The sequence below is a fragment of the Thunnus thynnus genome, chromosome 15 (genome assembly GCF_963924715.1).
Source record: "Thunnus thynnus chromosome 15, fThuThy2.1, whole genome shotgun sequence".
NCBI lineage: Eukaryota > Metazoa > Chordata > Actinopteri > Scombriformes > Scombridae > Thunnus > Thunnus thynnus.
The window spans coordinates 12,006,082-12,023,588 of record NC_089531.1 but is presented as its reverse complement, the minus strand read 5'-3'; the positions used below and the strand labels follow the sequence as shown (position 1 = coordinate 12,023,588).

The 17,507-nt window shown below is 40.6% G+C and overlaps 1 protein-coding gene across 1 annotated transcript in view; it reads left to right on the top strand.

The window, feature by feature from the left end:
• The window catches only part of LOC137198713 (dolichyl-diphosphooligosaccharide--protein glycosyltransferase subunit STT3B), an 84,262-nt gene that overhangs the window by 58,151 nt on the left and 8,604 nt on the right, over window positions 1–17,507 (top strand). Inside the window, exons 5-11 of the mRNA XM_067612606.1 lie at window positions 4,839–4,938; window positions 6,447–6,545; window positions 8,684–8,830; window positions 12,758–12,806; window positions 13,514–13,668; window positions 15,088–15,299; window positions 16,810–16,997. Coding sequence (XP_067468707.1) covers window positions 4,839–4,938; window positions 6,447–6,545; window positions 8,684–8,830; window positions 12,758–12,806; window positions 13,514–13,668; window positions 15,088–15,299; window positions 16,810–16,997 — 950 coding nt within the window. The remainder of the gene's footprint in view (window positions 1–4,838; window positions 4,939–6,446; window positions 6,546–8,683; window positions 8,831–12,757; window positions 12,807–13,513; window positions 13,669–15,087; window positions 15,300–16,809; window positions 16,998–17,507) is intronic.

Below are 17,507 nucleotides of genomic sequence, written 5' to 3'. Positions count from 1 at the left end.
ACTTTGGTTCAGACTAGAATATCTCAACAACTATTGGATGGATTACCCATCCCACCCACCCATTTCCTGCAACGCCGCCAGCAGGTCAAAGTTTTCACTTATTATGAGAAATATCTCAACATCTGCTAAATAGATTGACACACAATTTTGTATAGGAATGCAGGGTTCCCAGATGATGAATCCTATCCCTTGACTTTTCCTGTGTTGCCAAAAGCAGTTTGACATTTTTGGTTTTGAGTGAAATGTCTCGACAATTTTGCATTGATTTCCATGATATTTGATTCATTTCCGGTCAATTGTAATTTTACCTGATTTATGACCAAATACCTGCAAAACTATCACATTTCCATCAGTCTCAGCCGTACATGGTGTTTAGTACTAATTAGCAAATGTTAGCAAGCTAACACGCTAAACCAAGATGGTTATCTAACCATCAACATATTTGCATCATCATTGTGAGCACATTAACATACTGAGGTTAGTAAAATTAGTAAAATAAAATTGCAGCTCACAACTAGAATATCACTGTGATAAGAGCAAAAAGTAAGTAGAACTATGGCCTTGACGTATGCCCAAGATGTAACCCTGACTCATATGCAGGCATACATACTGATACACATACAGATCTTCCACCTAACAGAGGAATATAGATTCACAAAACGGTCTGAGTTGTAGCCGCAACCCTTCTGGTGATTCTTAATTGTTAAATGTCTTTGCTTTTCTTCATCTTAAAGTTTTATTAATGAACCAGAAAGTCACTGCTGGTATTGAAGATGGTGCAGTTACTGTGACAAAAAAAACACACATTCATTTTCATTTTCTCAAATAAACAATGCCAAACCAGAGCACGTAGACAGGCTTGGAACGCTTGTGCACACACACAAATGTGCACACACACACACACACACACACACAGTAAACCCTTCTCCCTGTTGCATGCTGTGTTCTCTATATCCTCTTCACAGTGGCCCCATGGTCATCAGATAAGCCCAGTATGAAATGCAGAGAGTGATAACGGCTAAAAGACTTTGCTCCAAACATTTTCTGATTCCTGCCCTGAGCTGGTTAGCCTGTGGCTGGAGCACAGGGTCAGCTTTTAGAACCATGGTTTCAAATAGAGCTTGTTCGTGTGCACACACACCGACAGCTCTGGTTTTGTCACAGGCATTCATCTTTGTGTGGTCCTCTAATGTGACCAGATGGCCAGTTTCTCCCATCCTTTCTCCTGCAGGTGATTTTGTGCTCTGCTGGTTTGACCACCTTTTCCAAAGACTCAAGAGATAAATCCGCAAGTTGCATTTTAGAGTTTAGAAAGCTCAGATATATTCAACCTTGTGCTAGATATCACTAAATAACAAACACGGATGCCTTATGTCAGCTGAAGCTCATTATTGATTACCTTGCGAGGCAGCTGGATTTGCAAGATCACGACTTAGTGATCACACGAGAATCCATCTTTTCAGGCTACAAGTTATGCACTTGTGTCAGAACCACCGGTGGTTCAGACCCGTCAGCTCTCACGTGATCTTGTGATCTTGCGAATCCAGCTGCCTCACAAGGGTAGACGGTGATAGACAGATGGTTCATGTAATCGCCTGCAAAGTATTTTTTGGAAGTGCCTGCACTTTTCCAAACAGTTTCCAAAGACAACTTCTTAGAGGGTTCTGTATAACAAACCATCTGGTGCGTCAGGTTACATTACTGACTCAGTGTTACTAAACCTTGCTTTAATGCAGTTTTAGTAAATACATTTTTAAACCCACACACATGCCAAACTCCGCCTATTATATAACTGTTACACAACAGTTGACAACTATTCCTTTAGTATGTAGATAACACTGCTGGTAATCTCCATTTTGAGTTCTCCAGTGCCCTGAACACTTGCAAATAGTGACTATGGGAAGTTTTCCACTGTCCTCCATCCTACTGACATGGCATTGAGCCTTTCACACTTTTGCCTAGTTAAGTATCCAAAGGGGAAAACAAGCCTAAAAAATAATATTGACTTTGATTCCCTGAGTCAATAATGCACCTTACTGATATCAGGGAGTCTAACCGGAGAGATCGATATTTTGAAGCAGCTTTATTATCAGGCTTATCCTGAAAAAGACTAGTGTGGTTGGCATGGTTTCTCTGCATTAATACATGCCATCATTTCTCAAACATGCATATCGATTCACAGACCTTCACAGCTAAGTGACCGGGCGACTAGTCTATCATGTCTGTACAGGCATGACGTACGCCACATGTTGGACTACGCTCAATTTTGGTGTAAAAGAGCTGGTTTGATGTACTCTCTTATCCTGACTCTATCACACATGCTCACAAGACATGAATAACAGCAGACCGTGTTGTATTTGGTAATGTTTGCACGGCCAGTAGCCTCAGCCACCGTGTTACCAGCGTTATGTTTTCAATTAGTTCCCAGCCAGTCAACAGCAGAGAGACTTGATCAGCCACCCCTGTGTCAACACTGAAAATTAGTCTTAAATTGAAGCCATCTCTGGTATTCATTCAAGTTACGGTTCACATGCTACTAATTGGCTGTCACCATCTGAGAGAAAAGATGCAAATGACTGCCAAAAGTTAATTGCACCTAACCATTCAGTGAGGAACTTATTTAGGAGTTTTTTTTTTCTTTCACTCTCTGCCTTAATGTAGCATATTGATGTTTTATCAATTAGATATGTTAAGCTGTTTTTTTTCCCGTGATTGCATCAGTGTAATGAATGCTCTTCTCATTGTACTTCCAGTGGCAGGTGCAAAGGGGCTTTTTCTGACAAGCTGTTGCCAATAAAGGATCAAACAATTTGCTGCTATTTAGTCTCATTTCCTTTTTAATTCGCTCCCCTTCTCTTGTTTCTTCTTTCTCTGTTTCTAACACTTCCTCTGTCTCTCTCTTTCTCTGAACACTTGCCTTTTCTGTGGTCTTTCGCTCTTTCCCCATGCTCTCCTGTCTGTCTAGTGCTCTCATAGTTTCCATTTGCCCTTTCGCTGTAGTCAAGCACAGGCAATTGAAAACTTGTAAGTGATGTTTTTGTAGAGTCGTTTTATAGCCCCCACATCCAGCGCTGCGATACTTAGCGGACCTCAAAACGGGCGAGGTATAATTTTAGTGGAGCTTCTAAAGTTATTGGTGCATCTCACGATTTACATCTAACATGTACAAGTATGATTGCCTAGTTTTTATAGATTCTATATACGTCAGTGTTTTACAGCTGTGTGTGTCTAATAGGAAAGAGGCAGTAAGATGTTTTTACATCCTTCCTGAATGATTCTATCCAAAGTGTGTATACTGGTGTAGGGGTTGGATGTATGTGGACTGCTTGTGTTTATGGATTTTTGACTCAGTTCAAATCATGATTGATAATGGATTTCATATGATATTTAAATTAGAGCTGAATCAATTATTTAACTAGTCAATCGACACAAAATTCATCTGCAATTATCGCCAACTTTGATAACTGGCAGGCAAATGTTTTGGTTCCAGCTTCTTCAGTGTTCATTTTTGCTGGTATTATATTGTATATCTTTGGGTTTTGGACTGTTGGCAGAACAAAATTAGAGTATTAAGTGCTATTAAGTGTTTTCTGATATTTTACAGACAGAATTATTATCAGTCAAGAATCAATTGAAAAAATAATTGACAGATTAAAGGATAAGTTCAGTTTTTCAAGCATGTTTTAAAACAATAGTCAGCTGCTCATAAGAACATTGAAACAGGTTTTACTTTATTTCTTCTATTCATACTGACCTTTAGAGGATCCAAAGACAAAATCCACAGTCCTTGTTTTGAACAAAAATCTATTTAAAAGTTTATCTGAGGATAATATTAGGCTTCAGCAGGCTGAGTTAGTCAAATAAAGTGGATATCCTCCACAGTCTGTCTTTTTAGTGAAAAAGTCCCTCTTTGTGTCTTGGCAGACAATGTTTTCCTGTTGCGCCGCAGTGGAAGGATAGTTACAAAAAGAGGGAATTTGGCACTAAAAAGACTATAACTTTGAAAGATATCCGCTTTAATTTGAATGGCTGAAGCCTCATATTAGCTTCAAATACACTTTTAATTACATTTTTACATGGAAGGAGAACCGTGGATGTTGGCCCCCATACTGAAAGTGCATTATGAGGGATTTTTTAATGGCCAGTATGAACAGGAGGAATGATTACAGCAAGAAAAACATGTGACAATGTTCATTTTGGCATCTGACTATTGCTTTTTTGTTGTTATTTGTCTTAAATTGTAAACCTATCCTTTAATCTAATAAAAACTTTTATTTGTGTACTGTATGTGATGTAAATGCGTTGAAGACAGTGGTAAAATTTGAAGAGAAGTGGTTAAATTAAAGTGGTTGCAACCAGGAAACACATCCAGAGGTGTTGCGAGAGGTATAGAATTGATTGTGGTAGTCAATCCCTGTGGGAGTGGGGGGAGTGGGGGGTGGGAGGGGGGAAGGGGGGGTGGCAAACAGCACTGAATTCAATGGGGCTAATTTACCATCGCAAATGCATGCAACATTGTGACAGACTATTCAATCTGCGATTTTAGTTGCATTTTCATACAGACCTTTTTGAAAGGCGGAAAGAATGGCAAAAATCTCATGGTCTCAACTGGACTTCGATTAGTTCCCCTCATCCAGGAAAACCTGACACATCCTTCCTGCCAAGCTAATTTGTAGCATTTTAACAGGAAAGCCTCCACTCACTGTAAAAACAAAACGAGGCATAATTGATCATGTGGGACTTTTAAATTCTTTGAGAGTAAAGAAAAAATATTTTGTTAAAAAGGATGATGGATGATGTCCGCAGTAGGGTTGACTGTCTGTGTCTGTGTGTTCTAGGTGTCAGCATGGGGAGGTTATGTGTTTATTATCAACCTGATTCCCCTGCATGTGTTTGTGCTGCTGCTGATGCAACGCTACAGCAGAAGAGTCTACATTGGTAAGATGCACACACACACACACACATACATACATACACACAAGCAATTAAACCAGAAATTTGATTGTGTGACTATTTTGAGACCTTCCCCCATCAGAATAAAAATGTACGCATAAAACAGACAAACCGCTACTCTTTCCTGTGTGTCTCCCAACATGTTTGCCCAACCATTTGACCCTGAAACAAGCTCAAATGCCCAGTCATGCGCCTGTGTTCATCTCTCACCACCATAAGCATTCCATCATCAGCAGTGCAGACATCCACACACCCACATACCGCTTAACAGTAAATGCAACCACCTGCTACCTGATCCTCTTCATTTTTTTTTTTTTTTTTTTTTTTTTGCAACTACCAGGGGCAGAGCGCTGGTGGAGAGGATAGGCTCGTTATTCCACAGAATATCCCAGTTTCACAGAGCACGTGGCAGCTCCAGCACATTATCCGTTGGCTCAGACAACACAAGCTGAACCCTCCACCATCCACACACATCCATCGTCAGCTTTAGCCGAACGCTCGCGTCAGGCACTCCTGTTGTGGTCAAGATAAATGATACCATGTCAAGTATCATTTACACATGATTATATGTAGCTGCAAAGCATAGTCTTTGAGAGCTTTGCAAATAAATTGTGGCCTCTTCACAACGAGAGGGCTTTGACCTACCTTTGATCTATCTCCAAACTCTTCAACAGTGAAATTCTACCTGACGATGCAGTGTCGTTAGATGAAGTGGAATATTTCCTTCAGTCTTCTTTGTTCCTCAAGGATGTCTGCAACTGGAGCATCAGTTAGTAACTTCATGCACCTTTTTGGTCGCAAATGAGAGATGGGGGGAACTATATTTTTAGACGTTTTCTGTTGACAGAAATGTCATTAGATCCTGAAGCGCCTCCAATACCGCTCATCGTCACCCTCGCTAACATCTCGCAGCTCTTCTTTTCAGAGCCAGGTGTCTCTCAGTTACTATGAAGGAACATGTTAAAAGGAGAAGGGGGAAAAAAAAATCCTGTTTTAATAAAATGCCTTGCAGTCTATGTTCCCTCACAATTCATCTCTCTCTGTCTTGAGTCAATAGCAGATGTGTGAGAAAGAGATTGCTGAGGGCGGTCACAACTACTTCAAAAACGAAGCACACTCTTCAGGAAGAGTATGAAATCTTAATTAAGCTGGTGCGTCTGCGAATCGGTTCCCCTCAGCTACAAAGGTGGGAGTTTTACTGTTCTCAGCACCATCGTCTAACTCCAGGCCTCCCCGCCACACTGCGCCGAGCCAACTCCCATTTTCTCAGTAAATGACATTAGATTAGGTATTTTGTATTTACTCCCTCTGAGGTGCGACAGTGAAAATCAATAGACTTTAAATACCTCTATTGAAGTTGATTTCCCTTAGTTGGACCCCAACTGGAGTAGAAAGTTTTTAGTAGGGCAGTAGATTGTTATGATTGTTTGATTTTTTTGTCTTCCCTCTCTTTCTCTCTCTCTCTCTCTCTCTCTCTGTCTCTCTCCCTACAGCTTACAGCACTTTCTACATTGTGGGTCTCATACTGTCGATGCAGATCCCTTTCGTTGGCTTCCAGCCAATCAGGACGAGCGAGCACATGGCTGCTGCCGGTAAGTCCCACCGTCTTTACCTCCAGCGTCGGTAATCCCGCATTCTTCTGGGGAAAACAAATTCCCCTCTCGAAAAATATCAACATGAATGCCGTTTAGAGTCTAACGATGACGTCAGCAACTGTAGGAAAATGTTGCCGCCTGATTTTTTCCAAGCTGTGCCTCGATAATACCTTTCACACCAAAAGTTAGAGCTTTTCACAAGTGTGTGAATGCAAAAGCAACATTTCTGAAGCAGCGACAAGCAGCTGCTGGGGGATTAATGCAACATTTGTCTTTGTTAAAATAGCGGGCCTTAGGCAAGAACTACCCATACGAACAGATTTGTTGTCAGTTGGCGCATATGACTGATTCAAGCAAATTCGTGGCATTCACCAAAGTTATGACTGGTCCAGCCAGACCTGTCATATGAGTCATGAACAAGTAGTTTACCTTTCTTCACAAGGGGAAAAACATTGTTTGAGTTAAGAATTATAATGAATCTCGAATTTAAATATTATACCAAAATCAATAAAATGAAATATATAACTAAAACAACCTTAAATGCAAAATTGATCATCTTTTCATCATATCATCATCATGGCATGCTAATTTACTGAGAGATGTTTTTTTTAGTGCTACAATTTGTTGCTGTCTGTCTAATTCAAGGGCTTGTCGACAAATTATTCTGACTCCTCAGAGGTTGAACGCACACACGCGCACATGTCAACTTCCAACCTGTCCTGACCCTGTAAGCGCCGCTAACAAATATATGCCTCAAAACACAAGGGAAAAGGATTCAGGCTGATTGCTTTAGTTTATGGATTAAAGGTATGACTTTACATAAGCCACTTGCTTGTTATCCAAAGCACCTTATAGTACCCGATGCACACACTTTAAGATTGTTAGGCTGCAGTGGGAATTGAATCCCCTTACCCTGACTGTGTTAGTCATGCTCTCTCTGTAGAAAGATACTGGATCTTCTCAGAATACATTTACGAAATAGAAATAAGTATGCAGCTTCACAATCCACCCGTATGGATATAGCACTTTAAGTACTTTTCTTTTTTGGCGTGTGGGTAGTTTATTAAAGCTTGTTCAGTTTTGCCTCTCAAGAGTGGGCCCATCTGCTGCCTGACAGCACGGGTGGGTGCGTATGTGCGTGCACGATTCTTGTGTTCATTTACATCCAGACTGGGAGAGGACTGTCATTGGCAGCTTTAGGGAGCTCAGCAGCACCTTGTTTGAGAATTCTCTTAACTCTGCAGCAGGCGTACGTTGAAGTGTCCCTGTTTTCCTGGGTGTCTACAACACAAACAACATTATGAGAGGCTTTGAAGGATGCACTACCAAAAATCATCTCTGCCTCTCTCTGTTTTTGGCTCCCCACTCTCCCTATCTCTCAAGGAGTGAGTGTGTTTTTATGTCGCCAGGGTGTAGCAGCTGCTCAGAACATCTGGTGGAAGCATTCAGGGAGCACAGTGGGAGACAGGAAGAGAGTGACAGAGCCGTGGACCTGTCTGTACCGTAGAGATGTCAGTCCCCGAGGCAAGCAAGCAGGGTGGCATAGAGTGACAAGCGTGTTAGCACCATGGCGGCTCTCCAGGAGACGGGCAGGGGCTTAACCTTGAAAATGGGTGAGACCTGCCGTGGGCAGTGGTGGGCTAGCGGAGGAGTAGGGTGATTTCACACAAGGTTTGTCAAAGGATGGGAGGTGACGAAAGGGAGCGAAACCAGGCCTCTTTTCAATTTTTTATATCGAATTCACCAGACAAACAAAGAGACACACTGGAGAGAACTGAACTGAGAAAGTGAGGGAAAGTGAGCCAAGGAATGGAGGAAAAGGAGTGTGACCGAAGGGGCTGCAAAAGAAAGACAAGGCGAGGGAAGGAGAAGGGCTTATTTACCCAAATCGGTCTCATGCATTTAAAATATGTTGTCCCGCAGTATTTGTCTTTGACATCTGCATGAACAGCCAAAGGGGCCTACGAACTGCTTTGTCAAGAATTCTGCCACACTGACAATGGCGCTCCTTAACCACGTAAACCTGCTTTGTACCCTGCAGGAGGCAGCAAGAATCAGGGCCTCTTCAAATATTCTGTACGGGTTTCCATTGTATGTTTGCTCATTCTTTTGTTGCCGTCTGTGTCTTTTCTCAGGTGTGTTTGCACTCCTCCAAGCCTATGCCTTCCTGCAGTACCTGAAGGACAGGCTGACCAAACAGGAATTCCAGACACTTTTCTTCCTCGGAGTCTCTCTCGCTGCTGGCGTGGTCTTCCTCACAGTGATCTATCTCACGTACACAGGTCTGTATGTCCGCTCGTATGTATTCACAGTATTTATTAGTCAGGAGGCATATTTCATATACTGTAATTGGTATGTGGAAAGATTGTTGAGTAATTATGATTTGGTTAAAAGAAAAAAAAAATCTTCCTATTAACCTGAGTCAATTGTAACACTTTTGACGCCACATGCTCCAATTGAGAGAGCATGAGAGCTGGTTAGCAACTGAGCAGAGACGTTTAAAGAGCTAAAATTGCTAAAACATATTGTAACTATATCAACTTTTATATAATTGTATCGATCAATGAAACAGTACTTCAAATAAGGTTGTGAAGGATGAATTAGTGTATTGTTTCTGTCCTTGCAAGCAGTTATGTTCAGTTGCAGCAGTTTACTGAATGTCTTGCATTTATGTTAACATGGACAGGCTATTATAGAAAACGGTTAGTCTGTTTTGAGATGTTATTACTGGCTATATACTTTATATGTACGCGTGAGTACTCATGACTGCATATATTAATAAATAGTGCTTACCAGTAAGTTTTCACATAATTGGTTCATGAAAGCATTGAGGTTATTGACTGCAGAGATATTTGCCTGCACAAACCAATAAATGTAAAGCAGCAGTAAAGCAGATAAACGTAGAAATAGATGACACTGTGTCAGATGATAACAATTTTTAAGCTACTGTACTGCAAACAACACACTTACATCTAGTATTTCCTGAGTTTTTTTCCTGGTGAGTACTGATGTCTAGATCATGATTTAAGACTTGACTTTTGTGTAACACAGAAGGTGTTAATGTTTTTGGCCCCATCTGTATGTGTGTTTATTAGCACAATATGTTCAAAAAAAAAAAAAGGATTTTGGCTGAAATTTGGTTGATAAATAGCCCTTTTGTGCAAGGATCAGTTGACTAGATTTTGGTGGCGATCCAGATCTGGGATATCAGCCATTTTAGATTTTGTTTTCTGTTTTAATCCAAAAAGTTAGTGTGTTCATACACTATCCCCTGATGGTCTGATCTCCAGGCCTCCCAAATGGGCTGCTAATCAGTGCTCGGTTTATCAGAAAATTAAACCTGGAAGGCAAATGATAAACAAACTGATATGGATGCAGCAGCTTTGCAAGTCAGAGAACTATTCAGCGTCGGTAGAGGATTGAGCTCTATTGAGTGCCTTTTTTTTTTTTTTTAACATCAGTGCACTTGTATGTGTTGTTTTTGACCGGCCCGGTTGAACCCTGATGCACACATCCAGCTGGTTGAACTTTATCCTTGTTAATGTTTTTCTCTTATTATATTCAGCTCTGCTTGGGTTTGTGGCCACAGCAGAGGCCTCAAGGTTTCAGTCTTTTAGCCTCTTTGCTATTTATTGATTTCATTTGTCTCCTGCTGAAGTGTTTATATATACGATGACATACAGAACCTTGACCTATTTGAAGGATACACATAGCATAACATCTCATTTTGAAAGCACAAAGTGATGGAGAACTTGGTGTACAAAAAGGCACATAACACCACAGAGGCACAACGATTGAAATGATTTACAGCATCACACTGGCTTTGCATCCCTAGTGGTTTATAAATTGATGCCGGTTGCATGGAAGCTGATTTACATGTGTTTGTTTTGTAAGTAGAAAGCTCAATTATATGTACACATTGCTTTCAGTATGTTTTTGAAGAATATACATGGGTTTGTTTTTCTTGCTTTGATTAGATTAGCAAATTATTTACCCGCCTTCACCAACAATCTGGTATAATGTCACTCCAGATTACGTAAAACGCTGCAGCAAGGGCCTTTTGCCCAGTGCAAAGTGATGGTGGCACATTACATCTAATATTGGCATTCTGAGATTGGTTACAGGCGTCCTCTAGAACTCATTGGCCAGTCATGTGAGCGCAGACGTCCAATCTTGTGGGGATACTGGCTTCAGCTGGAGTCTGGTAAACACTGTGATCTGTCAGCCATCTGAACTGAGCAGTGGGAGTCAGTGACTGTTTGGTGGTGTGCCAGTTTTGCAGTGAAACTGCGCATGCCCTCCTCCGGTCTGTCAGACGTTTTCATCTCATAAAATCTCTGCAAGATAGTAGCCGGGTGGTTTTCCTCAGCATCTTGAACACGGAGCCAAGTATTGATCGGTTAAATCAGTCATCCTTTAAATCACCTCTCAGAATATCTCCTTCCCCTCACTTTTACCGCTTTTTATATCTTTCCCCCCCCCCCTGCTTTGGTTCAGTGCTTTCCAAAATCATATTTGAAAAGGGCTCTACTTTTATGATGAACTTCAATATATCATTGTTATTCTTAAACACATCAGTCAGTCTGTTTTTTTTAAAGAGCAACAGATTACACGATACAGCTATAGATTGGAGCAAACGTGTCACAGAATTTAAAATATGGGGCTTAGGTTTTTGTTTGTGTTTTCTGCACTTGTGTGTTTGTGAGTGTGTGTGTGGCTGTGAGAGCCCCAAGGCAACAGTTCAGAGCTGAAATGTATTCCAGATCAAAGCTTAACCAAAATAAGACATTTGCATGCGCACATAAAATGCCCTGTGCGTTCTAATTTGCTGCTTAAATGGTTTCAGTTACATTTATAAACAAGTCAATTTCAGTAATTAAGTACCATCAATAGAATACATTTTCAGCATTGACACATTCTGCACCGAGTGGAGAATGTGTCAATGCAATTTTTTTTCTTGAGTTGTCAGTTGTTGGACAACATATAAAAGCTCTAAAAGAACATAAGAAACTTATATTCTCCATCAACTTCTTACTATGAAAAATACGGTCCTACATATGAACACAAAATGTGTTTAAGTTAGAACAGTTTTGGTTACTTTTTGTGTTTTTTTTCTGCTCACTGGTTTGAATTGGGCGGGACTTATTTGAAAATTGTGATGTCACGTACTTCCGTGCATGGATCGGTTTGTAACATTTGAATCAAAATGCAATGCTGATGTTGTCAGCGCAGTCAGTTAAATCTAATCAAAACGACACCCACACTGTCCTGATGAAGAGGATAAGATGAGTTTTTGAGCGTTAAACGTACCCGGTGGAGATTTATTTTAAATAAACAAATCTTAGCGTTAATCACCACAAACGTGTCGAGTGCATTTCCCTCTTCATAAAAATTCTGATTTTTAAAATATTTAATTGTGGGTTTTGTTTTGTTTTTTTACATCCAGGTTTGCTTGCTAGCAGTCTTCGGTACTGCCATTGTTTCTTGGCACATTAGTGCCACCTACTGTTAATTAGTGTAATAGCATGAAACCAACAACAGAATATATGAGTTGTGTCCTGCAGCACAATACAAACAAACTGGGACCCAATCATAAAAACATTGATCCACAATGCTCCTAGCAATCAAAAACTCCACAGGGTACCTTTAACTCTTAACAAATAGCAACTTAAGATGTGTTTTCCCAACCTTTACCTTTACTTTGATTATTGCTGATTTAGTCATTAATATGTACTGCTATAGAGCAATCTATAAGATCAGAAATCAAGTTTTCAAGGGCTTTACATAGAGTGGATGTAAATTACTACATTATATTTATGTAGTATATTTCAGTTTTGATTCATACAGTGAATAGTAAGATGTCTGTTGTAATGTCTCTGCTACACATTTTTCTAGGCCTGTAGGTCAGATAGTATTTGCTGTTTTTTTCCATTGTTTATCTGAAGCTTCTGCTTTGTTTATTTGAAGCTGCTCAGTTGGGTTGCGTTTGCCAAATAAAATATTATATTTTTGTTATGACAAAGGACAATCACATGAATATTTTAAAGTTGTCTTACTATATTTTCCCGTGACTGACAACCTTTATCTTAAAATATCTTTTCATTAGCGCAATTCAACACAACTCCCACAGGCAGCCCTCGTGTTCTGAGGCTCCAACGGAAGGACGAGTTTCATATATTTCTTTATTGATTGTGTTTTTGCTTCTCCAGGATACATCGCTCCTTGGAGTGGTCGTTTCTACTCTCTCTGGGACACCGGGTAAGCTCTGCTGACCTTCACACTCTCACTGTCGATTGAACACTTGTTCAGTCGAGTGCATGCGTGTGTTTTCTAAGACTGCTATAAAATCCCCCCCCGTGCACTATCCCAGAGGGGCACAGCATAGACTCTGTGTTTAACTACTGTCTTACTTCCAAACAGCACCAGGCACCCTGTGCTCTCCAAATGCACTGCAACGTGTTTGATATTTCAGCACACCCAATCAATTCTCCCCCCCCCCCCCCCCCCTGTTTGCTGACTAAAGCAGTATGGGATGTTTTTTTTTTTTTCTTTCCTTTGGAGGCTTATACTAATTCCTTAATGTGCTGTGTGTTTTCTATCTCCCAGCTGTAATCACAAAACACTTTAGAGAGAAATATTTAAAATCATATAGAAACTGCTGTGTAAAAGCCTGTAATGAATAAAGAGGGAGCACAAAGATAAGAAACTAATGGTGAAAGAAGAACATAACTCATCTGTGGTGCTAGATTTGTTCATATTTTACCATGCGGATGCCGGGGAGCTAAATTATCTTTTTTTCCTCATAATTCTGGAGTTAATCAGGAAGATCTATTGTATAATTTGTCTCAACACTCCCTGTGCGCTAAACCCAACATGAATTACATCCTGTCTGTCTGTTTCTCCCTCCCTCCCAACTGTCCTCCCCTCCCCTCCCCTCCCCTCCCCTCACCCACCCCTCTCCCCAGCTATGCTAAGATCCACATCCCCATCATAGCATCCGTGTCGGAGCACCAGCCGACGACGTGGGTCTCCTTCTTCTTTGACCTCCACATCCTGGTCTGCACGTTTCCAGCAGGCCTCTGGTTCTGCATCAAGAACATCAATGACGAACGAGTATTCGGTACGAAGATTTTTATCGAAAACTCTTTCTGAAAATATGCTTTAAAACATAATTTCCACTGTGGCATCATGTAAGTCGTTATTTGTCAGATTAAATTAGATTAAATAAACCGTTGATAACAGCAACACTATAGCTCCCAGAATTCCTGAGGCAGCAAAAACAGTGCAGTTTAAAGTACAGCCAAACAAACCCATGTTGTTTTAATTAAAGTGAGTCAATAATTGGCCTTTTTCCATCATGCCGTGAGCAACTGCAATCTTGATTTCATGCTGCGCACACTGCATGTAGTTTTCCACACAGTCGGTTACCTCGCAGAGAAGTCGGACGTGTGTTCATCTAACAGCTCACTCTGGCTGTTCGTCCTTGTTCCATTCATCCATGCAATATTTAAAAGTGATCCACTGTCAAAAAATCATATCTGTCTTGCAGGGCACAAAATGTACACCAGCCACCGACCAAGTGCTGGTAAAAAATATGCAAGTGGCTGGTAGATTAGCTTCACTCACCAGCCAAAAAAAAACAATGGTAATCTACTGAGTGGCTGGTAAAAATTGACCATTCACTAGTCACTTAATTTTGCACCGTGCCTGTTTTGCTCAGATATGGCTTTAGTAAAGTGAACAGTAAATAGTGAGGCTGATATCAATGTGTGATAATGATAAAAACTACTAAATGGAGCGATGGTTACAAATGTAAAACATCGAGTAGCTATTGCTAAAAAGAAATGTTGACTATTAATCTGAAATCTTGAAATTTTTAAGGAATTACAACATTTAATTAGCATTGTTCTTTCCCCACTGATTGTTCTGTGGTCTTTTATATGCCTTGTTAACAGTGATTCAATAGTGTATCAAAAGGCAAATAAAACATAGTGTACCGATTCCTAGTCTTGTCTCTGGTTCTGAATAAATGCCTGCTCTCACTAGTATATTTGTCTCTCCTAGTATAACTCTCTCTCAGCTTTCTATCAGCCTGAAAGAAAAACATTTAAAGGGACTGAGCTTCTCTAAAAAAAAAACAAAAAAACAAATCAAACCAAACTTTTATGTTTACAAAGTAAGACAACCCAGATCAAGGGCAGAGATCCTTTGAGCACTAGAGACAAAGTCCTTCAGCACTCTGTTTCTCTTCAGACTTAATCAGCCAATTACAGCTATTGATTAGCGATGCACCTGTTGAGTCGGGTCGGCTGCTTTCAAGGACGGAAGGCAGCCAGCTCTCTTTCTATTTAGGGTTTTGAGTTGTGCAGAGCTTCCGTAGATTGATTATGCTTGCCAATTTCTCTTTTTCATGTCTTTATCCCCCGTTCGCTCTCCGCCATATTTCCTGTCTCCTCTTTACATTCACAAATTCTTTCTCCTTATCTGACCTCTGTCTGCTTTGTTTTCTCTCCACCTCCTTTTGTCTTTTGCCTTCCAGTGGCCTTGTACGCCATCAGTGCAGTGTATTTCGCTGGTGTGATGGTGCGTCTGATGCTGACGCTGACTCCTGTGGTGTGCATGCTGTCGGCGGTGGCTTTCTCCAGCGTATTCGAACACTACATGGGAGACGACACGAAGAGGGAGAAACCCCCCGCCGAGGACAGCAGCGACGAGGATGACAAGAGGAACTCAGGGAATCTCTATGATAAGGTCAAAACCGGATGGAGTCAATGTTGAAATTATCTACAGTTGTAATAATGTGATACTTTTCACTCATTGCTCAACAACAGTTCAGGTTGCTATACTGGGATTTTGACTGTCAAACAAATAAGAAAAGCCTAAAAGTGTCATAAGCAGTCACTGACATGTTGTTCATCATGTTGCTACTCTGGACTTTAGTCAAGTCAAGTCAGTTTTTATTTATACAGTCCAACACCACAAATCAGAAACTCGCCTTAGGGGGTATCTGTACAGCATCCAACATCCTCTTTCCTCAGACCTTTACACACCGTTGCAGCACTGTTTGCTCAGGAGTTTGGATTTAAAGCTGACAGACATACAACTGTCAGTTTTCCTTCTCTCTTCCCACCAATTCCCAGCCTGTCGGTTGAGCTAAACTGTGATTCATCTGTGATTCAGCTGCAACTGTTTGATGCTGTTGCCATCATTTTAGCTGGCTCACTTTGTTGAATTTTTGAATTGACTGCCGTAGTCACCGTTGAGTCAAACAAAGGGCTTTGTCTTTTTCAGTCCACCTTGTAATCACAGCATTGTGCGCTACCCACACATCTAAAATCTCAGCTCGTATAACACATTTTGTAAAACCGACAAGCGCTTCTAAAATTATATATTATGTATGGTAAGGCTGGTTTTCGAAAAATCAAGATGATAATGTTGAGAATTTTGATTACACCACCTCGCTGCTCTGCACCGGCAGAAAAAAATTCAGTGATACAAGTTTGCCACACTCGAAGATTTTCCTGTTAATAGAAGCTGCTAGTGCCCATAAAAAAAATAATAATAATAATGTGATACAAACTGTGATACACATTTCTGCCAACATTTGATGGCGATGAAGGTTGTGAAAAGTAGCAGCGTGCCAATAGTGCATCATTAGTATAAATGATGCAGGTTTCAAGACAAAAGGCTGTGCAAATGTTTTGAGGTCAGAAATACATTAAGTGTGATTTTTAAGCCTTAAAAATGCACACAGATAACACTTAATGTAAACAAGAATATACCTTTACTGTACCTTTAAGACAGACACTCCGTCTTATGACATGTGTTTGTTTTATTGTTGATAACCTTCTTTGTTAACTAAATCAGTTTTAGTCAAACTGACAGAATTGGATTTCTTCTCAGCAGAAATCAAATGTTATGTCATCTCATCTACAGTACATCTATTTTTGCCCCACTTTCAGCCAGCAGTTTAGGTGTCAGAGAAATGTAAATGCAGATGCTGGTGGAAGAACCATGTTAACATAATGCAGATTTTTCTCCTTACTCCCTACTGGCTGTGTAAAATAATATTAAGCCATCATAGGATTCATCTCAAAATCCTTAGTGACGCATCTTCAGACAGTACAGAGAACTTGAGGATGCTCTAAGATACTTTGCTCAATTAGTTCATTCAATAATTTATTCCACTCAATAATTCATCCTTTTCTGGAACACCACAGACTTGGCTGTCCATCATCAGAGCATTTGTCTCCCCCTGCAGGCTGGCAAGGTGCGAAAACATGTGTCAGAGCAGGAGAAAGCAGAGGAGGGTTTGGGTCCGAACATCAAGTCCATAGTCACAATGCTCATGTTGATGCTGCTGATGATGTTCGCCGTCCACTGTACCTGGGTCACCAGCAACGCCTACTCCAGTCCCAGCGTGGTGCTCGCCTCATACAACCATGACGGGTATGAATTATACACACCGCACACGCCTCAGTTGTAATGTGTTAATGGATGTAAATAACCGCAAGGAGTCGAACAAAGTCTCTAGTAATGGTTCATAATAGAAAAGGGTTGGATGGCTTCACTTTGCATATAAATGAGTGCATGCAGGAACGTACAGAGAGAGCACATGTATATTTCATAAGACGTTTGTGGAAATATTGATATGTGCACCTATAAGATTTAGCATGATTGCTTAACTTAGTGTTTCTAGGTCACAGAAAACATCTGTGGACCATCTCCGCATTCACAAAAAGCTGATATATTATTCTGTACGAGATTCTTTAAAGGAATAATTATTCCCTTTAAGCATTAGGGAGGAAATATTGAAGGACAAGACTAAATGGTAGACGCAAGTTCTCATACATATATTAATGATACCACAGCAGCTCGCAGACAATGGTTTAGCCTTGCTACTGGGAGCAGCATAGCTGTCACTCTCTTCTTTTCTCTTGCACATATACACCCACACAC